At 45.4% G+C, this 27,580-nt stretch overlaps 2 protein-coding genes across 3 annotated transcripts in view; one reads left to right on the top strand and one right to left on the bottom strand.

The window, feature by feature from the left end:
• The window catches only part of LOC142497992 (guanylate-binding protein 1-like), an 851,842-nt gene that overhangs the window by 525,244 nt on the left and 299,018 nt on the right, over positions 1–27,580 (top strand). The gene's annotated exons all lie outside the window — the stretch shown is intronic.
• LOC142497985 (guanylate-binding protein 1-like) overlaps positions 1–27,580 on the bottom strand; it is a 53,169-nt gene that overhangs the window by 5,615 nt on the left and 19,974 nt on the right. Inside the window, exons 6-9 of one of the 2 annotated variants that reach the window (XM_075606484.1) lie at positions 25,274–25,516; positions 20,164–20,447; positions 6,318–6,530; positions 2,254–2,356 (exon numbers count right to left, since the gene is read on the bottom strand). In XM_075606484.1, coding sequence (XP_075462599.1) covers positions 2,254–2,356; positions 6,318–6,530; positions 20,164–20,447; positions 25,274–25,516 — 843 coding nt within the window. The remainder of the gene's footprint in view (positions 1–2,253; positions 2,357–6,317; positions 6,531–20,163; positions 20,448–25,273; positions 25,517–27,580) is intronic. The other variant, XM_075606485.1, reaches the window with a different exon arrangement.

The raw sequence follows: 27,580 nt of genomic DNA, 5'->3' as shown, positions 1-27,580 counted from the left end.
CCTGCATCTCCTCCACACCCAGCGCTCTGACACTACTCCCTGCATCTCCCCCACACCCAGCACTCTCACACTGCTCCCTGCATCTCCCCCACACCAAGCGCTCTTACACTACTCCCTGCATCTCCCCCACACCCAACGCTCTTACACTGCTCCCTACATCTCCCCCACACCCAGCGCTCTTACACTGCTCCCTGCATCACCCCCACACCAAGAGCTCTTTCAGTGCTCCCTGTATCTTTCCCACACCCAGCGCTCTTACACTGCTCCCTGCATCTCCCCCACACCAAGCGCTCTTACACTACTCCCTGCATCTCCCCCACACCCAACGCTCTTACACTGCTCCCTACATCTCCCCCACACCCAGTGCTCTTACACTGCTCCCTGCAGCTGCTCCAAACCCAGCGCTCTCACACTGCTCTCTGCATCTCCCCCACACCCAGCGCTCTTACACTGCTCCCTGCAGCTGCTCCAAACCCAGCGCTCTCACACTGCTCCCTGTATCTCCCCCACACCCAGTACTCTTACACTGCTCCATGCATCTCCCCCACTACCAGCGCTCTGACACTGCTCCCTGTATCTCCCCCACACCCAGCGCTGTCACACTGCTCCCTGTATATCCCCCAAACCTAGCGCTCTTACACTGCTCCCTGCATCTCCCCCACACCCAGCGCTCTCACACGGCTTCCTGCATCACCCCCACACCAAGAGCTCTTTCAGTGCTCCCTGTATCTTTCCCACACCCAGCGCTCTTACACTGCTCCCTGCATCTCCCCCACACCAAGCGCTCTTACACTACTCCCTGCATCTCCCCCACACCCAACGCTCTTACACTGCTCCCTACAGTACATCTCCCCCACACCCAGCGCTCTTACACTGCTCCCTGCAGCTGCTCCAAACCCAGCGCTCTCACACTGCTCTCTGCATCTCCCCCACACCCAGCGCTCTTACACTGCTCCCTGCAGCTGCTCCAAACCCAGCGCTCTCACACTGCTCCCTGTATCTCCCCCACACCCAGTACTCTTACACTGCTCCCTGCATCTCCCCCACTACCAGCGCTCTGACACTGCTCCCTGTATCTCTCCCACACCCAGCGCTGTCACACTGCTCCCTGTATCTCCCCCAAACCTAGCGCTCTTACACTGCTCCCTGCATCTGCCCCAAACCCAGCGCTCTCACACTGCTCCCTGCATCTCCCCCACACCCAGCGCTCTTACACTGCTCCCTGCATCTCCCCCACACCCAGCTCTCTTACACTGCTCCCTGTATCTCCCGCACACCCAGCGCTCTCACACTGCTCCCTGCATCTCCCCCACACCCAGCGCTCTTACACTGCTCCCTGCATCTCCCCCCCACCCAGCACTCTCACACTGCTCTCTGCATCTCCCTCACACCCAGCGCTCTCACACTGCTCCCTGCATCTCCCCCACACCCAGCGCTCTTACACTGCTCCCTGCATCTCCCCCCCACCCAGCACTCTCACACTGCTCCCTGCATCTCCCCCACACCCAGCGCTCTTACACTGCTCCCTGCATCTCCTCCACACCCAGCGCTCTTACACTGCTCCCTGTATCTCCCCCACACCCAGCGCTCTCACTGCTCCCTGCATCTCTCCCCCACACCCAGCGTTCTCACACTGCTCTCTGCATCTCCCTCACACCCAGCGCTCTCACACTGCTTCCTTCATCTCCCCCACACCCAGCGCTCTTACACTGCTCCCTGTATCTCCCCCACACCCAGCGCTCTCACTGCTCCCTGCATCTCTCCCCCACACCCAGCGCTCTCACACTGCTCCCTGCATCTCCCCCACACCCAGCGCTCTCACACGGCTTCCTGCATCACCCCCACACCCAGCGCTCTCACACTGCTCCCTGCATCTCCCCCACACCCAGCGCTCTCACACTGCTCCCTGCATCTCCCCCACACCCAGCTCTCTTACACTGCTCCCTGTATCTCCCGCACACCCAGCGCTCTCACACTGCTCCCTGCATCTCCCCCACACCCAGCGTTCTCACACTGCTCCCTGCATCTCCCCCACACCCAGCGCTCTTACACTGCTCCCTGCATCTCCCCCACACCCAGCGTTCTCACACTGCTTCCTTCATCTCCCCCACACCCAGTGCTCTTACACTGCTCCCTGCATCTCCCCCACACCCAGCGCTCTTACACTGCTCCCTGCATCTCCCCCACACCCAGCGTTCTTACACTGCTCCCTGTATCTCCCCCACACCCAGCTCTCTCAGCTCCTCCTCTCACCTGCTATCTCCTTTTCTTTCTGTGTCAGGGTATTATCCGCCTGCATTATGGCATCTTCAATGGGTTTCTTGTCTAGGAGGAACCCCTGCAGCACCTCAAGGGCCTGGGGGAATAGACAGATATTTTAATTTGTTAATAATTTCTACACCTTCCACCATAAGGGTGATATATATACAGTCCTCGACAAATGCGATCGCCTTGTCGCCCGGGGCGACCACTTTGAACCCCCTGGTAAGTTGTTTTTGACGGGGTGCTACGGTGGCATTTTCTTCCTCCTCCAACTACTCCAGCTTCACTAATAATCTCCAAATGGCTGCGCGACTAACGAGCGTTGGCAAGGAGGCAGCGCGCGACACACAAGCAATGTGAAGCCCCTCTTTTTGATCCTCATTCTATTGGAGCGTGTGAGGGGAGGGTCGTGATCCGAGAGCCACTAGGAGTGTTGCGGGTGCCGGGGGGCGAGGCTGCGCACTGTGGCAGTGTGTACTAAGCGGAGATAGAGGAAGTGGGGACTGAGCAGGAACCGCGCATACACACCACCCCCTGCAGAGCTGGGGCCACTATCCCGGGAGGCTGCGGTGTGCCGGGCCCAATCAGGTACCGTGGGAAGGGGACACACACACCACCCCCTGCAATGCCAGTGTGGGAGGCTGTGGTCGTCAGGTCCCGGCGCCACCAGAGCCATGTCCGGCTGCTGGGTCCCAGATTTATTCCCTCCCTGCAGCAGACGCCTCGCTCCGCTCTTGCTGTGGCCTCCCGTTTAGGCCCCGAGGGGCGGGCGATATGCAAGGGGTGTGAATGGAAATGCAGGGGGGGGGGGAGAAAGAGAGACAGGCTGGAGAGGGGAAAGAGCAAAGCGAGAGACTGGGGGGGGGGAGAGGAGAGAGACAGGCTTTGGGGGAGCTAAATGCTCCCAGGCAGTCACTCACTCACTGACCCAGGCAGTCACTCACTCACTGACCCAGTCAGTCAGTCACCCACCCAGTCAGTCAGTCACCCACCCACCCAGTCAGTCAGTCAGCCACCCAGTCAGTAACCCACCCAGACTAGTCACACATTTTTTTAAAGTGGGGCATGGGGCGGGGACAGGTGGTGAGTAGATTTTTGAGTGATTTGTCAAGGTGTGTGTGTGTGTGTATATATATATAAATGTATGTATGTATAAATATATATATGTATGTATAAATATATATATATAATCAAAAAATAAATAGATGATACCGTTCTGTGGCTAACGAAATGACTTTATTTGTGCGAGCTTTCGAGATACAGTGATCTCTTCTTCCGGCGATGTTACAATGAATGAAGCAAGCAAAAGCTATACTATAAACAGTGTCTATTGGAATGTTATCTGTGCTGGTCCTTCCCCCGGTGTTGATGTGTTTTATGGCTGGAGGTGTCAAAAGGTTCCTGAATGCAAGTGATGAAAGAGTGTGTATTTGTATCAGTGTGAATAACATGAATGGAGAGCCCACAGTATATACAGTGCTTTACAAAAGGTGTGTGTGTGTTGAGTGGGAGCGGATATAAATGGTGTGGGTGTGGAAATGTGAGAGTTAGTAGCATAACTAAAAGTGTGTGTGGATACTACAGTATGTGGTCCCTATTGGTGTATAGGGATGGAAAAACAAGGAGTATAAGTATGTGTGAGAGACAGCTGTGTGTGCATACATCCAACTAAAAAATACATGCGAGAACTCAACAGGATAATTAAAACACTCCCGATCCGCACAAGAGAACAAATTCTGGAACTGATACCAGCTAACCCAAAACCTGGTACATTCTACATGCTCCCTAAAATTCACAAAGAGGGTAACCCTGGGCGCCCTATTATCTCTGGATCTGGCACACTTACCGAGAATATTTCTGGCTGGGCGGAGGGCATTCTAAAACCACTTGTCAGGAACACACCCAGCTATATCCAGGATACCACCGACCTGCTAAACAAACTGAATGCCATTGGCCCACTCCCAACAGGAACACTACTAGCATCTATGGATGTAGAGTCACTTTATACAAACATCCCCCACGAGGATGGGATTTCAGCCTGCAGATACTTTCTGGGACCGCAGGAGCCACTCACAGAGACAGTGACTAAATGCATCGAATTTATTCTGACCCATAACTACTTCACATTTGGAAATGACACATACCTCCAGACAACCGGGACCGCTATGGGTACTCGGATGGCGCCACAGTATGCCAATCTGTTCTGCGCAAAACTGGAAAGTGACTTTCTGTCCACCTGTCACTTGAAACCCCTTACATACCTTCGCAACATCGATGACATCCTCCTGATTTGGACCTCTGGCGAACAGGACCTCCTACAGTTCTATGACAACTTCAATACGTTCCACCCGACCATCAACCTCAAACTCACCCATTCTCCGGATGAAGTACATTTCCTAGACACCACCATTACTATAAAGAACAACCAACTACAGACTTCTGTATACCGCAAACCTACAGACAGAGCCAGCTATTTGAGGGACAATAGCTTCCACCCGACACACACCAAACATGCAACCACCTACAGTCAAGCCATACGATACAACCGGATATGCTCCGACACAGCAGACAGAGACCAGCGGATTAAAGCCTTGAGATCAGACTTTATAAACCATGGGTACAACCACAGAATTGTAGACCAGCAAATTCACAAAGTCACCAGAATACCAAGAATTGATCTCCTTGAATACAAACAGAAGGAGACAAGCGACAGGGTACCTTTGGTGGTCACATATAACCCACACCTAGGAGCCCTACGCAAGATTGCCAGGAAACTACAACCCATCCTCCAGGAAGATACAAGACTGCAACAGGTCTTCCCTGAAGCACCCTTATTATCATACAGACAACCCCATAATCTCAAGAATATTATGGTGAGGAGTAAAGTATTCAGCAGTACAACTGAATGCGGGACAAAACCATGCCAGGACCCAAGATGCAAAACCTGCGCAATGCTCTACACAGCGGACACAATACAAATACTACACAGGAATCGGGAATACAAAATCAGAGGAAGGTTCACCTGTTCCTCCAGCAATATCGTGTACCTCATCATGTGCATGAAATGCCCAGGGGGCTGATACTACATAGGTGAGGCAGGGCAGGGGCTAAACAAGAGAATGAACCTGCACCGCCACAGCATCACACACGGAACAAGAGACAGTCCTGTTGGCGAACATTTCTCTGACTCTGGCCATAAGATGAACGATCTGATGGTTGCCATACCCAAAGGTAATCTTAAAACACCGAAAGAGAGACGGTTGCATGAATACAAATGTATGCAACTGTTCGGGAAACTTAGCAGTGGCCTAAACAGAGATCGAAATTTTATGAGTCATTACTGACACAAGTGAACTCTCTTCCCATGAGCGCTATAGGCCATGTCTGTACATACTGTGCTATATGTATGCACACACAGCTGTCTCTCACACATACTTATACTCCTTGTTTTTCCATCCCTATACACCAATAGGGACCACATAGTATCCACACAAACTTTTAGTTCTGCTACTATCTCTCACATTTCCACACCCACCCACACCATTTATATCCGCTCCCACTCCACACACACCTTTTGTAAAGCACTGTATATACTGTGGGCTCTCCATTCATGTTATTCACACTGATACACATACACACTTTTTCATCACTTGCATTCAGGAACCTTTTGACACCTCCAGCCATAAAACACATCCACACCGGGGGAAGGACCAGCACAGATAACATTCCAATAGACACTGTTTATAGTATAGCTTTTGCTTGCTTCATTCATTGTAACATCCCCGGAAGAAGAGATCAGTGTATCTCGAAAGCTCGCACAAATAAAAGCATTTCGTTAGCCACAGAACGGTATCATCTATTTACTTTTTGATTATTGAAGCTCGGCTAACACGGTACTGATACTTCTACATGTATGTATGTATGTGTATATATTCACGTAGTGTAACTTTGTATTTGTAACCATGTATTTGTCCTCATAACATTCACTGAAAACGAGAGGTAACTCTCAATGTATTACTTCCTGGTAAAACATAAATTATAAAATAAAATATCACTTTTATCCCTTTCTTGGGCTTTGTGTTATAAGCCTCCAATAGATTGAGTTTCTCCTCCAGGAAGTGTTTGTGTCCTCCAGGTCTGGAATATTCCCCCTGTGATAATCCTGTCTCCAGAGTGATGCTCAGCTCCTGGATCAGAGCTCTGCATAGATCCGCTGACACCTCCTCGTTACGTTGGGAAAAGTCCTTCATTTTCAGGTCTAGAAGTTTCTGTTCACATAGAAAACTCAAGTAATTACTAAAATAACAGGAGGAGCTCAACGCAGTGCTGAGAAGGTCTCAGGGCAGTGTTAGTGCTGAGAAGGACTCAGGGCAGTGTTAGTGCTGAGAAGGACACAGGGCAGTGTTAGTGCTGAGAATTACTCAGGGCAGTGTTAGTGCTGAGAAGGACTCAGGGCAATGTTAGTGCTGAGAAGGACTCAGGGCAGTGTTAGTGCTGAGAAGGACCCTGGGCAGTGTTAGTGCTGAGAAGGACTCAGGGCAGTGTTAGTGCTGAGTAGGACTCAGGGCAGTGTTTGTGTTGAGAAGGACTCAGGGCAGTGTCGGTGCTGAGAATGACTCAGGGCAATGTTGGTGCTGAGAAGGACTCAGGACAGTGTCGGTGTTGAGAAGGACACAGAGCAGTGTTTGTGCTGAGAAGGACTCAGGGCAGTGTTAGTGCTGAGAAGGAGTCAGGGCTGTGTTAGTGCTGAGAAGAACTCAGGGCAGTGTCAGTGTTGAGAAGGACACAGAGCAGTGTCGGTGCTGAGAAGGACTCGGGGCAATGTTAGGGCTGAGAAGAACTCAGGGCTGTGTCGGTGTTGAGAAGGACTCAGGGCAGTGTCGGTGCTGAGAAGGACTCAGGGCAATGTTGGTGCTGAGAAGGACTCAGGGCAGTGTTAGTGCTGAGAAGGACTCAGGGCAGTGTTAGTGCTGAGAAGGAGTCAGGGCTGTGTTAGTGCTGAGAAGAACTCAGGGCAGTGTCAGTGTTGAGAAGGACACAGAGCAGTGTCGGTGCTGAGAAGGACTCGGGGCAATGTTAGGGCTGAGAAGAAATCAGGGCAGTGTCGGTGCTGAGAAGGACTCAGGGCAGTGTCGGTGCTGAGAAGGACTCAGGGCAATGTTAGTGCTGAGAAGGACTCAGGGCAGTGTCGGTGCTGTGAAGGACTCAGGGTAGTGTTAGTGCTGAGAAGGTCTCAGGGCAGTGTTAGTGCTGAGAAGGACCCCGGGCAGTGTTAGTGCTGAGAAGGACTCAGGGCTGTGTTAGTGCTGAGAAGGACTCAGGGCAGTGTTAGTGCTGAGAAGGACTCAGGGCAGTGTTAGTGCTGAGAAGGACTCAGGGCAGTGTTAGTGCTGAGAAGGACTCAGGGCAGTGTCGGTGCTGAGAAGGACTCAGGGTAGTGTTAGTGCTGAGAAGGTCTCAGGGCAGTGTTCGTGCTGAGAAGGACTCAGGGCAGTGTTAGTGCTGAGAAGTACTCAGGGCTGTGTTAGTGCTGAGAAGGACTCAGGGCAGTGTTAGTGCTGAGAAGGAGCCAGGGCAGTGTTAGTGCTGAGAAGGACTCAGGGCAGTGTTAGTGTGAGAAGGTCTCAGGGCAGTGTTAGTGCTGAGAAGGACTCAGGGCAGTGTTAGTGCTGAGAAGGACTCAGGGCAGTGTTAGTGCTGAGAAGGAGTCAGGGCAGTGTTAGTGTGAGAAGGTCTCAGGGCAGTGTTAGTGCTGAGAAGGACTCAGGGCAGTGTCAGTGCTGGGAAGGAGCCTGGGCAGTGTTATTTCTATTTGAATGACTCAGATTATCTCTACTGTGTTAATGACCTAACCTTATAATTGCTCTATAAAGGTTTGAGCCTGGTACCATTGCTATGGGAAGGTCTCTTAATTCAGTATATTTTTACATGTAAGTATTAAATCAGTATCATTACTCTGTGTGTACTGTATAGGCCAAGTGTCACACATGAAGTCTCTGTGGAGTTAATATTGGAGTTAGAATTGGAGGTGAATACTATAAGAAGAACTGGAATCTGCACAACAACATCCTGCCACTGAGATCTGGGCGTTCTAAACGCTCTCACATCTTGTACATCTATCGACTCAGTTTCTAAGCTGCTGCTTAATCTTCAGTGCTACACTGCCCTCCCAGGCCTGGGTTATACACCTTATCTATCAACTCCTACTCTTCCTACCCTCCAATACCTGGGACCTCTCTCCTTCTACCTCTCTCCCTGCCTCTTACTTTGTCCTCCCTTTTTGCTGTTTCCTAATTCCTTTGTAAAGTTTTCCCTTCTCTCCAACTTTCCCACTACCCTCCTATCCACACCTCTTCCTCTCTCCTCCCCTCCACCACTATTTACACACCTCAAAAAATCACCCCAACAAACCCTCTATTCACACCCTCTATCTACTCCTTGCTGCTGGGGATCTCTCCTAATCCTGGACCCAGCCATATACACACCTGCTCTCCCCCACCCCCCCTCCGCCTCCCTGCCACCTCTTCCCTCCCTGCCACCTCTTCCCTCCCTGCCACCTCTTCCCCTGCTAATGGCACTAACCTATCTAATTTTTTTTTTTTTTTCAAAATTTTTATTGTTTTTTTGTTGTTGAGAGAATGACATCAAATAACAGTTTCAACATACATCTGTTACAACTTCACAGTGTACAAAAAGAATAAATATTAAACATTATATTACAACATAAATAATACTCTTATTGTCTTCTTTATCTTATAACCTATCTTACAACCATTGAATTCTACAAAACATTGTATATTTTATTTTTTTGAAATTTTAACAGCCTATTTAGGAAGCCGCCGCTTCCGGTCATCTCTCTCATAGATAATCAAGGATAGAGGAGAAAAAAAGCAAGAAAGAAGAGGGAGGGGGAGTGGGTGGGGAGGGGGAATGAGAGGGGGGGGTGGGGGGGGGAGGGTGGCCTATTAACTCCAGTCTTGTATGGTCCCTATGTTTTATTATTAATTGTCTGGCCATACTGACCACACCTTATGGAACTTATCAACCCTTTGACCCAGCTGCGCCGAGAGGAGTTCCATTAATCTAATTTCCCTGACACGTCTCAGTACTGTCTGCTACGTGGTGGGGGGATTTATTTTTTTCCAAGCCGCGGCTACCGAGCAGCGAGCTGCAGTGAGGACGTGGCTTATTATTTTGTTCTCTTGGGGTTGTAGATCCTCTATTGGTTTAGCCAACACCAGGACCAGTGGGTCCACCTTCATCTCTAACCCCAGGAGCTCTCGTATCATTGTTTGTATCATGATCCAGAACCCCTGAATTTTTGGACAATTCCACCAGATATGAGCAATGTCTCCTTTTTGCCCACATCCTCTCCAACACAAATCTGAGGACCCGGGGAAAATCTGGCTCAACCTATTTGGGGTTAGGTACCAATAAAACATAATTTTGTATATGTTTTCTTTTATAGTTGTGCAGATTGATGTTTTAGAGGCCGCTTCCCAGATATCCTCCCAGTCATCTCTGTCTAAGTCTAGATTTAAGTCCTCTGCCCATTTTAGCATGTAGCTATGCTTAGATTTTGCCGCAGCTGACGCCAGACCCAGATATACCTCAGAAATCAGACCTTTGCAATAATAGCCTCTTCTGCATAGTCTCTCAAATTTTGTCATAGCAGCAAACGTTGTGTCTTTTGAAACTGTTTGTAGGTAATGTCGAATTTGTAAGTAACCAAACACCGGTAAATTTGTAATTTTATGCTTTTTCTCCAACTCTGGGAGTGCAAGAATCTTATTTTTGGATACATAGTCATCAGCCATTACCAACCCTAGCTCTTTATATTTACTAAGTCCCTTTGGGGGGCAGCCTGGGATAAACTCGGGATTGCTAAATATGGGGGTCATTAGAGTGGGGTATGTTGCCAAGTGATATTTCTCCTTATTTCTTGACCATATCCTCCATGTACACCTCATTGCTCCCAGTTTTAATTTATCTGCTAGGCTCTCCCTCCCTCCCCCGGTCCAAAGGGTTGCCGGCAGAGAAGAGGGTCCTGCATAGGTAGACTCAATCCCCAGCCAACAGCTTGTAGTTGGATCATTGTTCCACATTATTACTTGTTTTAGTTGGGCCGCCAGATAGTATTTAGTGATATCCGGGACTCCCAGACCTCCGCAATCTTTTGGGGCTAGCAAAATTGCTCTAGCAACCCTTGGTCTTTTATTTTTCCAGATGAATTGAAAAATTCTATTCTGGATATTTTTAAGTTCTGCTAATGGAATGTCTATTGGTAGCGTCTGGAAATAATATAGGAGTCTTGGCAAGATATTCATTTTAACTGTGGCTATTCTTCCTTGCCAAGAGATCTGATATTCGTTCCAGCTCTGAAGATCTTTTCTAATCTTTTCAAAGAGAGGGGGATAATTGTGTTGGTATAGGGTCTTAAAAGAGCTCGTTATCTGTATTCCCAGATACTTTATTTTTATTGAGCTCCATTTATAATTGAAGTTTGCCTGTAACAACTTAACTTCTGGTGCTGTTAATGGAATATTCAGAGCCTCCGACTTGTCCGTGTTAATTTTAAATCCCGAAATTTTACTAAATTGGTCTAATTGGTATTGTAAATTTGGTAGGGACGTCTGAGGGTTGGACAGGGTTAGAATAATGTCGTCGGCAAACAGGGATATTTTGTAATTTGTCTCTCCAATATCGATACCTTTGATATTCTTTTCGTCCCTAATTGTCGCTGCCAGGGGTTCTATGGAGAGAGCGAATAGAAGCGGAGATAAGGGGCATCCTTGTCGGGTACCATTAGTAATTTTTATGGGGCTTGAGTCTCCTCCTGGAAGTTTCACGACTGCTGTGGGAGTTTTGTATAGGGCTCTGATCCCCTCTAAGTATTGGCCCCTAAATCCGAATTTAATCAAAGTTTGATCTAAGAAATCCCACCGTATCCTGTCAAATGCTTTTTCTGCATCTAGACTCAACAGGATAGCCTTCGTATTTGAGAGGTGCACATGGTCAATAAGGTTGATAATTTTTCTGGTATTATCAGAGGCCTGTCTTCCCGAGACAAACCCGACTTGATCTATATGAATTAGGCTGGGCAATATTGGTGTGAGTCGGTTTGCCAAGATTTTGCTGAAGAGTTTTAGATCCGAATTAAGGAGGGCTATGGGGCGATAGTTACCGCATTGTAATGGGTCTCTCCCTTCCTTGTGTATGATTGCTAGATTTGCTTTGGACATTGTTGTCGGAATATCTGCTCCCCCTTGGAACGAATTAAACATATCCAGCATATATGGGGCTAGTATCTTCTTAAATTTTTTGTAATACTGGTTTGAGAAGCCATCCGGGCCTGGCATTTTGCTAGCTTTTAATTGAGCTATGGCTTCTAGAAGTTCTTCCTGTGTTATATCCTTATTTAGTTCTAAATGATTTTCTTCTGTAAGTCCTGGAAGTTTACACTTCCCCAGGTATTCAGAGATAGCCTCCGATCCCGATAGTCTATTCTTGGGGAAGTTTAAATTGTATAATTTAAGGTAGAAATCCGAGAATTCTTTTGCTATTTGCGTCTCGTTGTATGTTTTTTTGTTCCTAACCTAGTTTGAATAGCTGAGATTTGTGTTTTGGTTCTCAGTCCTCTAAGTTTGGACGCCAATAGTCGATCGGCTTTATTACCTTTATCATAATATTTTTGCTTGGTCCACCTTAACGCCCTCTCCACTTCATCTAGTTGTGTCTGCTTCAATTCAGATCTAGTTTTATCAAGTACTTTGAATAATTTTTTTGAGGGGTTGCTTTTGTGTTTTTGTTCCAAAAGCTGCACTTTTTCCGTTAATTCATTATATAATTTTTGCTTAGCTTTTTTCTTATACGATGCTATGGAAATAATAGTCCCTCTTATTATAGCCTTATGAGCTTCCCATAACATTGCTGGTGACTCTACGGAGCCCTTATTCAGCGTAAAGTATTCTCTGAGTTTTTGTTTAATGTCTATTTCTATATCTATTTGGTTCAGCAGAGAATCATTTAATTTCCAATTATATTGAGTGCTTTTACTGAAGGGGAGAGAGAGTACTAGTGAGACTGGAGCGTGATCCAACCATGATATTGACCCTATGTCTGACTGGGAGGATGCCTGGAGAACATCTTTGGTTCCCAGAAAATAATCAATCCTTGAATAGGTCTGGTGCGGGGGTGAGTAGAACGTGTAGTCCCTCTGGCCCTGGTGTTGCGCCCTCCAAATATCTATAAGCGAGTATTCTTTTAAGATGTTTCTAAAGTCTTTCGCATTTTTTTCAGTGGAGCGTGGGTGAGACGTTCCTTGCACACTTGATCTGTCTAGTTCTGGGGTGACTATCATATTCATATCTCCTCCTATCAGTAGTGTGGTTCTTGGCTGAGGAGATATATTATCACATAAGTCCCTTAAAAATTTTGCTTGCCCATCATTTGGGGAGTATACGTTCACTAAAACTATTTCTACCTCAGTGAGTGAACCATAAAGAATTAAATATCTGCCTTCTGGGTCGGATACCGCTTTTTTTAGGGTGAATGGTGTGTTATGTTTAAATAATATAGCCACCCCTCGTTTTTTTGTTGTACATGACGCGTAGTATACTTGGGGATAGTCTTTTTTGAAGGTGTTTGGGGGAGATGTAGTATTAAAATGGGTTTCCTGTAGGAATAGTATATCTCCTTTTGTTTTTTTAAGTTCCTGTAGGGCCAGTCTTCTCTTAATTACTGAATTTAGCCCCTTTACATTAAGGGACACTATCTTTAGGGGTGTTTTACTAACCATTTTCCCTTTTCTAGTTGGGTAGGGACTTGAGATCCCTCCACTTTCCCAGGGTGGAGGAGCATCCTACCTTCTTCCTTTGTGTGCATGTCTAGGTGAAGTCCGTGTGTCTCTTTGGCGTCGGCAGTTCTGAGTCTTCTAGTCTCTGTGTGTTCTGTGCTGGGAAGGGTTGGTTTGGAGACGGGTTGATTGGGCACCTGGGAAGGGGGAGATAGAGGGGCAAGAGAGAGGAAAAAGAAAAGAGAAAGTGGGCGATAACAACGCCCTAACATAGTAACCCCCACCACTCTAAGGGTGAGGGGGACGGGCATATTGCCCTCTGGAGACTTCTCGATGAGTCTGGTTCCGGAATCCGCGAAGGAGGTCCCGAATCCCCTCCAGGGTATTCAGAGATCAATCGAAACCATGCATGGCCCTGAAAATCAACGGTTTAACACTTTATATAACCAGTTGTCACCCGTAGGGGGTATTGAAAGCTTAACATTGTTTAACCTACTGAACAGTTTCTAGTCTTTCCCATTACTCTAGGTTTGAGATAACCACCCTAGCTTCCTTACTGACATTTCTAGCTTTCACCACAAGGTGGAGCCAGATGCTTAATTCTAGGCAGCATCTATCAGAACTTCAACATTCCCAGTGATTGTAGACTACACACAGTATATCAGTGCATCCCAATGGCATCGTTCTAGGGATGATACTTTTCACATCTTTGGTTTGAGTCCGGTCTCGTTCAGGTAGAGACCTCTGCTGGTCCTCGCCCCCAACCCCCCTCCAAAATCCACCCCCCAACCCACGACCTGCGTCTGGGGCTGAGACCCACTCTTCGGGGAACTTGCGAGTGGGAGGAGGGGGAACAGAAGGGGGGAGGGGGAGCAAAGGGGCCGGGAGGGGGGGAACAAGGAGGGAGGGGAGGAGGGGGGAGGGGAGAGGGGGCAGGAAGGGAGGTGGGGGGGAGGGCGGTGGGAGGGAAGGGGAGGTGAGGGGGGTATGGGGGCGAGGCGGGGGGGGGGGCGCGGGAGGGAGGGGGAAGGTGAGGTGGGGGAGGGAGGGGGACAAGGCGAGGGGGGAGGGAGGGGGGAGAGAGGCACAAGGGGGCGATAGCGAACGTCTCTCTGCTATTTTCTTTTGGTATTACTTCTCCTGCGTCAGCTGTTCTTCTTTACTCGTCACGCGTCTGGTTCTTTTGCGACGCCAGGCGTTGGGATGCCCTTGGTGTTTTCGCCGTTCCTTGTCTGGGCTGCTCTTCTTCTGCTCTCTCAGATGTCGCGTCTTCGTCTGTATGTTGGAGACCCAGGGCCCTTAGGAATCTGGGGACATCTTCCATGTAGGACACCGTGTGCATCTTCCCTCCAGCTTGCACCATCAATTTAAAGGGGAATCCCCATCTATATCTCACTTTGTGATCCCTTAATTTTTGTACAAGGGGCCGCATTTCTCTTCTCCTGTCTACCGTTTCTTTAGATAAGTCACTGTAGATTTCCAGGTGGGTATTACGGAATTGAACCTCACCTTTTTCCCTGCTGGCTGTGAGCACCTTTTCCTTGGTTGTATAGGAATGGAAACGTATGATGACGTCTCTGGCTCTTTTAGGGTCTTGTGACTTCGGGCCCAATGTCCTGTGCGCTCTATCCAGCTCCATTTGTTCCTGTTGTAGCTCAGGGACCAGGGAAATAAACAGGTCTTTCAGGTACGGTTGTAAGTGGGTAGCCTCTATCTCCTCTGGGATGTATCTCACGCGGAGGTTCTGGCGTCGGTCTCTATTTTCCTGTTCCTCCGCTTTCTCCTTGAGGGCGCGAATTTCGTAATTTATACTGTTGATTTCGTCCTCTGCTTGGGAATAGGCATGTTCTGTATCTTCCACTTTTTTTTGTAGGGTGTCAGTTCTCTCTGATAGGGCATTCATATCAGTTCTGAGCGAGTTGACGGCTTTATTAAGATCTTCCTGGAATCCCTTTCTCATTCTCAGGAATAAAGCTTCTAGGTAATTTCTGGTTACCTCTAGTTGTTCTCCCCTGCTCAGGCATGTTGTCGGGCATTTCCATAGATGGGGTCCGGCCGCCCTCTTGGGCCGAGCTGTCTGTAGCTGGGGCTTTGTGCGACGGCATAAAGAAGCTTTTTAAACTTGTTTGCGCGGGTCCCTTCAGCCTTCCACTCATCCCCTGGGAGTTGCGTCCGCTCCGGTTAGTTTTTATTGATTTTTTTTTTTGCCCCACTTGGCACTATTTTTAGGCCGCTAGTTATTTATTTAGTTCAGACCAGACTGCTGGGGGAGCGTAGGGATATATAACTTAGCTGCTCTGTCAGTAAAATCAGGATCCCCAACAGGCAGGGCGTCCGCTCTCAGGACACCTTTGTGTTATTCCCCTCAAGATGGCCTCCTCCTCACCACCTGCCACGTGGCCAGATCCTATGTCTCCCTTGATTAAGGGGTTGCCTTCCTGGCTTTCTCCCCTCTCGACAGGTCCCCTGGTCAGGTTATTACCTTATTTTTATTCAGGGGGGGGGAGCGGGTCTCCCTTCAAAGCGGCGCGGCCAGCTTTTTCCTTCCCGGCCGGGAGGCTGCAGCATGCGCCTTTCTAATCCCACAGGGGGGGGGGGGGGTGCCCGTCTCTGTCCCCGTTCGCCAACGTCCCTCCGTCCGTTTATACTTTATTACACGGGGGACCTGGGGCCGCGCCACCTCTCTCCTCCGGTCCCGCAGCTGGGATCGAGTCACGCGGGCGGAGGAGAGGGAAGATCTGCAGCAGGGGCAGCGGCTCACAAGAGCCCCCCCCCAAGCGCCAACACCCGCTCACCGAGACCTCAGGCAGGCACGTCCGAACTCCGCAAATCGCCTCGCTCCGTCCCTGGTACTTTATTTATTTAATTCCGGTGGGTTTTTTTTCAGTTTTGCTGCGTTTGCTATACTTATTTGGTTATGCTGTTGGAGGGGCTCGGGAGCTCGTCGGTCAAGCTTCCATTCCCCCTTGACGTCACCGGAAGTCTCCTAACCTATCTAATTTAATACCGACCAACCTTAAAACTCACATCACAAAAGAAGAATCCCAACAGCCCGGACTCATGGCTTCTGTCCCACACCCACAGTCGCTCCTACCCACCAGTGCGGCCAAGCACTGCCATCTACTGCCCTTATTCCCTCGCCCGCTGTCTCTGTAACTCTCCCAACATAACACGTAGATTGTAAGCTCTCCGGGGAAGGGATTTCCTTTCCTAGTGTCTGATTTTGCTGCGCTTATTGTATTATTACTGTATGATTCCCTGTACTGTATTGTCTTTGTGAAGCGCGTAATACACTGTTGGCGCTATATAAAGACACACATACATACTTTTACGTGTGTGTATTAACTCAGTATTGTTCCTATAGGAAGGTCTAAGCTCAATATATTGCTATAGGAAGGTCTTATCCCAGTATTATTGCTATAGTAAGGTCTCTTCTCAGTATCATTGCTGTGGGAAGTTATTAGCTCAGTATCATTGCTATGGGTAGGTCATAGCTCAGTATTATTGCTCTGGCAAGATCATATCTCAGTATTATTGCTATGGGAACGTCTTAGCTCAGTATTGTTGCTATGGGGAGGTCTTATATATCTGTCTGTTTGCTATAGGAAGGTCTAAGCTCAGCACAGTATTATTACTCTGGGATTATGTTAGGTCAGTATTCTTGCTATTAGAAAGTCTTTGCTCAGTGTTCTAAAGTAGGGTCTTAGTTCAGTATCATTGCTATTGGAGGATCTTAGCTTAGTATTATTACTATAGAAATGTCTTAGCACAGTATTATTACTCTATGAATGTCTTAGCTTAGTATCATTTCTATGGGAAGGTCTTAGCTTAGTATTATTACTATAGAAATGTCTTAGCACAGTATTATTACTCTAGGAATGTCTTAGCTTAGTATCATTTCTATGGGAGGGTCTTAGCTCAGTATTATTGCCCTGGGAAAATCTTACCGTAGCTCAGTATTATTACTTCATGCAAGAAGCCTGACAGATAAAATGGGAGAGCTTGACTTAATAGCTACAAGGGAGCAGTATGATATCATAGGCATTACTGAGACATGGTGGGATGAAACTCATGACTGGACAGTTCATTTAGAGGGTTAATCCCTTTTTCTGAAGGATCGAGCAAATAGAAGGGGAGGTGGAATATGTTTATATGTTAAACTGGATTTAAAACCTATTGTAAGGGACGATGTTTATGAAGGGAATGATGAAAATGTAGAGACCTTGTGGATAGAAATTAGCAGTGGAGGAAAAAGTATAAAGAAAATGTTTGTGGGAATATGCTATAAACCACCAAATATCTGTGAGATTGAGGAAGCTAAAATACTTTTGCAAATGGAGAAGTCATCAAAACTGGGTCATGTTTGCATAATGGATGATTTTAATTATCCAGACATAGACTGGGGCAATGAGGTTAGCATTACAGAAAAAGGAAAAAGGTTTTTGGGGGTGCTTAAAGACAATTATATGACCCAAATTATTGAGGAACCAACCAGGAGAGGGGCAATACTGGATTTGGTAATATCAACCAATTAAGAAGTAATCGCAAATTTTCAAGTCCTGGAACATTTGGGTAACAGTGATCATAACATGGTCTCATTTGAAATAAAGTATCAACAAACAGATTATTTGGATTCAACAAAGACTTTAAACTTTAGAATGGCAGATTTTAATAAACTGAGGACTAATCTACAAGTAATACACTGGGATGATGTTTTTGCAGGGAAAAATGTAGAAGATAAATAGGCAGTCTTTAAAACCTTGTTAGAGAAGCACACTCATCAGTGTATACCCTTGGGTTATAAGTATAAAAGAAATATGTCAAAATCAATGTGGCTAAATAAACAGGTAGGGGAGGAAATGGACAAGAGAGGAAGGCGTTTAGATTCTTTAAGTCAGAAGGGACGGAGACATCGTATCAGAATTATAAGGAATGTAACAAAAATTTCAAAAGGGCAATCAAATGAGCAAAAATCGATAATGAAAAAAGGATTGCAATAGAAAGTAAGAGCAACCCTAAAATGTTCTTTAAGTACCTTAATAACAACACAATGTGAAAATAAAATATAGGATCCTTTAAGTGTGAGATTGGTATGCAGATAATTGGAGATAAGGAAAAAGCTGAGGTATTAAACAAATTTGTTGCCTCTGTTTACCAGGTAAGATTCAAGTTCATTAGTAGTGCCAAAGGTGGAAGCCACAACATCCATATTAATGAACAATTGGTTTACTGAGGAAGAAGTTCATAAGCGACTTGAAAAAAATTAAAGTAAATAAGGCACCTGGCCCCGATGGCATACATCCAAGAGTTCTCAAGGAGTTAAGTTCAATAATAGTCAAACCATTATATTTAATATTCAAGGACTCCATTTCCACAGACGCAGTACCACAAGATTGGCGTAAAGCAGATGTGGTGCCTATATTTAAAAAGGGAGTTAGATCATAACTGGAGAATTACAGACCTGTAAGCCTGACTTCAATAGTGGGGAAACTACTTGAAGGTTTAATACGGGATAATATTCAGGAATACCTACTGTAATGGAAAACAAAATTCAGTAATAGTCAGCATGGATTTATGAAGGATAGATCATGCCAAACTAACCTTATTTGTTTCTTTGAGGTGGTAAGTAGGAATTTAGACCAGGGTAATGCAGTTGATGTGGTCTACTTAGATTTTGCAAAGGCTTTTGATACGGTTTCACTCAAGAGGTTGGTGTACAAAATAAAGAAAATTGGACTCAGTAATAATATATGCACCTGGATTGAAAACTGGTTAAAGGACAGACAACAGAGGGTGGTCATAAATGGAGCTTTTTCAGGTTGGGCAAAAGTCGTGAGTGGAGTACCTCAGGGATCGGTACTGGGACCCCTGCTTTTTAACTTGTTTATTAATGACCTTGATGTTGGCATCGAGAGCCAAGTCTCCATCTTTGCTGATGATACTAAATTGTGTAAGGTAGTAGAATCAGAGCAGGATATAATTTCTCTCCAGAAAGACTTTGACAGACTGGAAACATGGGTAGGTAAATAGCAGATCGGGTTTAATACAGATAAATGTACGGTTATACATTTGGGAAGCAAAAATAAACAGGCAACTTACAAATTAAATGGAGATAAATTGGGGGAATCCTTGATGGATAAGGATTTAGGAGTGCTTGTAGACAGCAGGCTTAGCAATAGTGCCCAATGTCATGCAGTAGCTGCAAAGGCAAACAAGATCTTATCTTGCATCAAACGGGCAATGGATGGAGGGGAAGTAAACATTATTATGCCCCTTTACAAAGCATTAGTAAGACCACACCATGAATATGGAGTAAAATTTTGGGCACCACTCCTTGAAAATAAATTATGGAACTAGAGAGAGTGCAGAGAAGAGCCACCAAATTAATAAAGAGGATGGACAATCTAATTTACGAGGAGAGGCTAGCTAAATTAGATTTATTTACATTAGAAAAGAGGTGTCTAAGAGGGGATATGATAACTATAGACAAATATATTCGGGGACAGTACAAGGAGCTTTCAAAATAACTTTTCATCCCAAGGGCTGTAACTCGGGGGCATCCCTTTAGGTTGGAGGAAAGGAAATTTCACCAGCAACAAAGGAAAGGGTTCTTTACAGTAAGGGCAGTTACAATGTGGTATTCATTACCCATGGAGACTGTGATGGCAGATACAATAGATTTGTCCAAAAAAAGGTTGGACATCTTTTTTTAGAAGGGAAAGGTATACAGGGATATACCAAATAAGTATACATGGGAAGAATGTTGATCCGGGGATTAATCAGATTGCCAATTCTTGGAGTCAGGAAGGAATTTATTTTTCCCCTTATGAGATATCATTGGATGATATGACTCTGGGGTTTTTTGTTTGCCGTCCTCTGGATCAATAATTAAATATAGATATAGGATAAAATATTTGTTGTCTAAATTTAACATAGGTTGAACTTGATGTATGTCTTTTTTCAACCTCATCTACTATGTAACTATGTAACTATGTAACTATGTACTCTGGGCAGGTCCTACCTCAGTCTCATTGCTATGAGAAGGGTTATGTGGGGGGAGCACTTGGGGGATCAGCAGTTTTCAGAGCTGATGTTCAGTTACTCACCTTAAGCTGATGCTGGTACTTTTGATTTTCATCCTTGAAGGAACGTCCAAAAAATACTTTCAGTGCCGCCTCCTCCCACTCCCTGTGCAGATACAGGAACTCTTCCTGTGTCTCTGTGGGGAATTTGGTCACTCGTTGGCCCATCTCAGCCTCATATTTGAACAATGCGTCCTCCACGGCTCCGGCATACTCAATCTCTGCCAATGCCAACACCGCGTTCTCCATGCAGGGAACGGAGCCGCTCCGAATCGCCTCCACGTATGTGACTGCGAGATGCCCCAGAACTGGGATATACGAACAGTGCGAACAGAAGGGAGCACATATATTAAATAATAGCACTTCTATGTGGGATACATTAATATCCCTAATAGTGAGTAAAAACACAATGATATACACACACACACACACACACAAATACACACACACAAATACACACACACAAATACACACACACACACACACACACACACACACACACACATACACTGTTCAGGAATATTTAAAGAACATACAAAGATACTGATGTTATATACAGCTTGATGACATCACTAATAAAGAAGTATGTGACTATGAGGAATAATTAGTTACGGAACAAAATAACCAGATAGAAAGAGATAAGGATGATTATTTGTACAACACGATAAACACCTGGAATCTCCAGAAATCCCCATTTCCCTAATACCACTAAGGACAGGGTACTGTAGGTACTCTAGACCTCAGGGGTTTTATGGGTACAGTATGAATAGCAATATTAATAGACCGGTGAACCCTCAGAGTTTTTAAACGTCTCTGATTTTGGATTTCAATACTCCCAACTTTACATCAGAAATCGATTTCTTGCCTTGATACAGAAAGGGACAACACCAGATCTGTTCCCAATCAAGATCATGATAATCAATGACCTATTAGCAGAAATCTGGCACCGAAGCCTAAAAGATTGTCACATACACTAGAGATCTGAGCCATGATCATTATTTTTTATTATTGTTATTATTATTTTTGAAGGAGGAACCAAAATAACTCTTGTTCTGCCCACGGGATAATTTAACCTCACTTTTGAGGGAATTTGCAGATCCGCTGGATCCAATTGATCTTGCCGTGTTTGGTCGGTCATTTCCATTTGCCTTTAACTGACAGTTTTTCTGATAACACGTATGATTCTATAGGCGCTTCATTTAGTGGGTTGTCAAATTATTCCCTCTCCCTTCAGACCTAAATCTTGTTTTTCCCCATGGGCAGTTTTGTAGATACAGGACATTGTACATATTAGATTTCAAGGAATTTCAAAAACTATGTAAGGGAAAGACATATATTAATGAACAATTTATCTCGGGATTAAAAGGCGGCACTTAATGAATAAAAAAAAATAGACACCTTTATCATTAAACACGCTGGTATGGGAGGGGGTATTATAGTCCAGGACAGGTGTATGTGTATGGGGGAAGCAAATACATTGCTGATATCCTACACTAAACCCTCTAAGAATCCCAATAAAGAGTTTCAAATACTCCTTGATTTATTTCTCATGGGGCCATCTCAAATCATTACTGATTTTTTATCGTTCACGGAACATCCGTAAGTATTTGACAAACCCGTCAGGCAGACCCATCATCCCCAGGATGGGTCGATGAGCTCCAACCTATCCCAGTATGTTGATACAGTAGTTATCTTCCGTCATAAAGCATTGCTCTCTGAGATCCCATACTACAGTTACCCGGCACGTTATCAGCTCCATATCAGGGATAGCGTGTAAGAGGACCTATCTCTGGGCCACGGGCGACGTTCAGTCGCTTTACACGTGTATTGCACATGTTAAGGGTTTTGTATTTCGCAAACGCCTTTTGAACAAGGAGTTTGCCATGTCTTTTTCATCAGCAATTTATCATATCTGCGATCGGTTTATATGAACACATAATCATTTTTTATTTGATCAACAGTTTTATTTACAGATCTGTCGAACGGCCATGGGTGCCAGGTTCGTCACCAGCTATACTAATCTATTAATGATTTAATGGGAGGAGAGCCAGGTCTGGACTAGTAACCCACTGGGGGTGGGCCTGGTATACTATGGCCGTTTCATAGATGACATCCTTATTATTTGGGAAAGTCTGGTTGGGAATATTTTGTATTTATTTTTACATTTCAATTCCACGACATTACAAATATATGTATACTGTGAGCTATACAATATTAATCTTATCCACCTACCACATGATAAGGAATAAGTGACACTGTCCTGATCTGCCAGGCAACACATTACAGGAGATTTTAGTAAAACAACAAAGGAACTACGGGGAAGAGTTCTAGAACATGTCAATAAATATCATAATGGTGATATCAGCACGCTCTCGTTTATGGGCATCTATCATTTGAAGGGCACAATGAGGGGAGGAGATACTGACAAAAACTACTCTACGTAGAAGCAGAGTAGATAGATATATAAACTTAAAACCCGGAGCCCAATTCGTACCAATGAGGTCTTCACTTCACTGATTAAAACATTATGAAACAAGAACCATCAATGACTACAAATTACTAAACAGAACAGTAGTTACAAATTGCCACTAATGTTCTATTATCACCATCATAGCTCCAATTCTGGTACCTCTTGGTGTTTCAACCAAAGCTAAACATGTATATCATGTTTATCTGGGCAAGCTACCCAGCTACCTGAACAAGCTCCTCACCCCTACCACACGCAGCACTTATCATCTGAGATCTGACTCCAAAAGACTGTTCATGGTCCCAAGGCTCAGCAAAGTATCCGTCTGCTCCTCCTTCTCTTAACGTGCACCCCAAAACTGGAACAACCTACCAGAGACTCTCACAGCCACCACCAGTCTAAGTTCTTTCAAATCTAAGGCTGTCTCGCATTTTAATCTGGTCTGTAACTGTTTCATACGCTCATAATATATATATTTTCTTTAACTGTGCATGCAATGTCTTGTATATAATGTATAACCCTGTTCATTTATGTAACTGTATTTGTAACCATGTATTATTTGTCTTAACTCTGTGCCCAGGACATACTGGAAAATGAGAGGTAACTCTCAATGTATTACTTCCTGGTAAAATATTTTATAAATAAATAAATATCAGCGGTGCGCAAACTGGGGGTGCAAGCGGAGGGCCGCAGCGGTTACAGAGGCCCTGCGCTGAGAGCGCGAGGCCTCTGTAAATGTACTTACCAGCTTCAGTCCACGCGTCTCCATGGCAACGCGGTGTCAAATTACGTCTTTACCATGGAGAAGTGACGTCACATGACCCTGATTTGACGCTTCATTGGTTAATGTGCCTTCTCTAGGGAATGTCAGTGAGGAGTCAGAGCAGACTAGCACTTACTGCAGGCAGCAGTTACTAGCTGCCATTAACCCCTTGGCATCATCCTTATGCACTAGGAAAGCCACAGTGACTATACCTTCCATGGTGTTTGCAGCACGAGCCACATTAACTGTCCTGGAACAGGATTGTTTCTTTTTCTGTTCCCCCTTGCAGCTGTCTGACTGCCAGCTCTCCTTAATTTTAGTTGCATGTTTTCCTTGCTCTGTAACTCCCAGTGAAGCTGGAAACTGCTACATTATTGACACAGTACTTGGCTGCCCTGGCAAACTCCCAATCCTCCTAGCTGAGGTTGGGTCAACACAACTCCCCTGTCTTTGCTCCTAGTTAGTTTGGTCCTGAGACTGTTCCTGTCTCACAGGAATACCACACTTCCTTACTCTACTTGCAGCATGAGTGGGTATACCTTTCTTCCCTCCACTCCCTTGCAAGGCAATCCATTTTGACCTTCCCCCCAGACCAAAGCACCTACACCTAGAGAAGCACTCCTTCACCACACAATACCATCTACAAGCACCTTGTATTTTATTGACTTCACCAATAAAGATAAGAAAATATAAAAGGACTTGGTTTGCTTTCAAAAGGGGACGAGTTCAGCTATCTGGCTTCATTCATATCCTACATACTGTATACACAATATATTAACCCTATCCCTATTGAGGGATCATGCTCACTGTATACTACACCCTCCCCCTCCCCACATGTCCAGTGGGATTTTTAGCTATTTGTTTTGGTGATCTATGTTTTAACTTAATATAATTCAATGTTAAGTTTAATTTAAGTGGTGAGCACAAGTGAATTTCTTTGAGGCGCTTCTTCAGCTATTCACCTTTTTCACATGTTTGAATAGAAAATCAGAAAGTCAAAAGAGGTGTGTTTTTGGATGAGACACGTGAGTTTTGATTTTTCCTACGCCAGTGACCTCTCTGAGATAGGACCTATGAGACGGTTACGTATTGTAAAGGAATTTCTGCTTGTTTTGATCATTTTATTTTTAGAAACTGTTCTGCATTTATTGTAAACGTATCTTCTTGTAATAATATTTTCTGTAACCTAAGCAGTCTATTTAATATATATTACAATAAATCTTTAATTAGCGATGTTTTGGGCTCTGAATGAACTGTTGCACATTTTATAGAGATTATATACATTTTGCTACAACAGATTTTTGTGTGTCAATTGCATAGTTTTTTCTATAATAAACATGGACCTGAGACCCTGGTAGATATATATTAGTTATACATTTGGCATATTTCTTGGGTGGTGGCCACGGATAGACATGATTGTAATCTAGTAATATAAACGCATCTAATGTACCTTGCGGAGGAGAAGGGCGAGTTAGATAGAGTAGCCGTGTGTATTAACCCTGGTTGTATATCTAAGTCACATGCTCACCTGTGTGCTGTTTGTGACAGGTGCTATATGGGGACGGATTGAGGGGAGATTGTGAACTTGAGGGACTTTAGAGAAGGTATAAAGTGGGTCAGCTTGAGAGCTTTATATTCAGCCTTGTCCCTTATGTACGTAAGTCACATGCTCACAGGTTGTGTTACAAGAACATAATATTGTTGAAATCTGTGGACTATAGGCAGAAGAAGCTCAAGATGATAAACTGGACATTTTTTAATTTAACTCTCAAAAAAAACATTAATACTGAAATTATCATTTACACTGCAATGTCTCGCAGGAACAGGAAAGGGTTAAACAAGGGATTCTTCATTGAAGAAAGGAGAATGGTTTTCTACAATGTACATTCCCTCTTTGCACTCACGTTTCCCACTGATCAGGTGTCCGCCTGCGAGCGTTTTCACTCGGCCATCCTCGAACACGTAAGTACAGAACCTCTGAGTCTGTTCCACAAACTCCTCCTCCAGCTCAGACTCCGGCAGTTCCTCCAGGCGCTGGAGCTTTCTCTTAGAGGCCGGCCGGTCAAACACAAAGCACTTGTGTGAGTGGAAGAAGCTTATGATGCACTGACGGGGCAGGTTGTAATCCTTAATAACTTTACGGGAACCTGGGACAGAGAAACACATATACATATACATATATGTATATATATATACATATATAAACATATATTCTCCTAAAATTAATAAGTAATTAGAAAAGATTTTGATGGATCCTGTCACAGTGTGTGCTGCGGTAATGCGTCCTTACATAGATCCTGTCCCAGTGTGTGTGCTGCAGTAATGTATCCTTACATGGATCCTGTCACAGTGTGTGTGCTGCAGTAATGCATCCTTACATGGATCCTGTCACAGTGTGTGCTGCAGTAATGTATCCTTACATGGATCCTATCACAGTGTGTGTGCTGCAGTAATGCATCCTTACATGGATCCTGTCACAGTGTGTGTGCTGCAGTAATGAATCCTTACATGGATAATGTCACAGTGTGTGTGCTGCAGTAATGCATCCTTACATGGATCCTGTCACAGTGTGTGCTGCAGTAATGCATCCTTACATGGATCCTGTCACAGTGTGTGCTGCAGTAATGCATCCTTACATAGATCCTGTCCCAGTGTGTGTGCTGCAGTAATGCATCCTTACATGGATCCTGTCACTGTGTGTGCTGCAGTAATGCATCCTTACATGGATCATGTCACAGTGTGTGCTGCAGTAATGCATCCTTATATGGATCCTGTCACAGTGTGTGTGCTGCAGTAATGCATCCTTACATGGTTCCTGTCACAGTGTGTGTGTGCTGCAGTAATGCATCCTTACATGGATCCTGTCACACTGTGTGCTGCAGTAATGCATCCTTACATGGATCCTGTCACAGTGTGTGTGTGCTGCAGTAATGCATCCTTACATGGATCCTGTCACACTGTGTGCTGCAGTAATGCATCCTTACATGGATCCTGTCACAGTGTGTGCTGCAGTTATGCATCCTTACATGGATTCTGTCACAGTGTGTGTGCTGCAGTACTGCATCCTTACATGGATCATGTCACAGTGTGTGTGTGCTGCAGTAATGCATCCTTACATGGATCCTGTCACACTGTGTGCTGCAGTAATGCATCCTTTCATTGATCCCGTCACAGTGTGTGCTGCAGTAATGCATCCTTACATGGATCCTGTCACAGTGTGTGTGCTGCAGTAATGCATCCTTACATGGATCCTGTCACACTGTGTGCTGCAGTAATGCTTCCTTACATAGATCCTGTCACACTGTGTGCTGCAGTAATGCATCCTTACATGGATCCTGTCACAGTGTGTGCTGCAGTAATGCATCCTTACATGGATCCTGTCACAGTGTGTGTGCTGCAGTAATGCATCCTTACATGGATCCTGTCACAGTGTGTGCTGCAGTAATGCATCCTTTCATTGATCCCGTCACAGTGTGTGCTGCAGTAATGCATCCTTACATGGATCCTGTCACAGTGTGTGTGCTGCAGTAATGCATCCTTACATGGATCCTGTCACACTGTGTGCTGCAGTAATGCTTCCTTACATAGATCCTGTCACACTGTGTGCTGCAGTAATGCATCCTTACATGGATCCTGTCACAGTGTGTGCTGCAGTAATGCATCCTTACATGGATCCTGTCACAGTGTGTGTGCTGCAGTAATGCATCCTTACATGGATCCTGTCACAGTGTGTGTGCTGCAGTAATGCATCCTTACATGGATCCTGTCACAGTGTGTGCCGCAGTAATGCATCCTTACATGGATCCTGTCACAGTGTGTGTGCTGCAGTAATGCATCCTTACATGGATCCTGTCACACTGTGTGCTGCAGTAATGCTTCCTTACATAGATCCTGTCACACTGTGTGCTGCAGTAATGCATCCTCACATGGATCCTGTCACAGTGTGTGCTGCAGTAATGCATCCTTACATGGATCCTGTCACAGTGTGTGTGCTGCAGTAATGCATCCTTACATGGATCCTGTCACAGTGTGTGCCGCAGTAATGCATCCTTACATGGATCCTGTCACAGTGTGTGCTGCAGTTATGCATCCTTACATGGATCCTGTCACAGTGTGTGCTGCAGTTATGCATCCTTACATGGATCCTGTCACAGTGTGCTGCAGTAATGCATCCTTACATGGATCCTGTCACAGTGTGTGTGTGCTGCAGT

Source organism: Ascaphus truei, chromosome 6 (genome assembly GCF_040206685.1).
Source record: "Ascaphus truei isolate aAscTru1 chromosome 6, aAscTru1.hap1, whole genome shotgun sequence".
NCBI lineage: Eukaryota > Metazoa > Chordata > Amphibia > Anura > Ascaphidae > Ascaphus > Ascaphus truei.
This window is presented reverse-complemented; position numbering and strand designations above follow the sequence as displayed.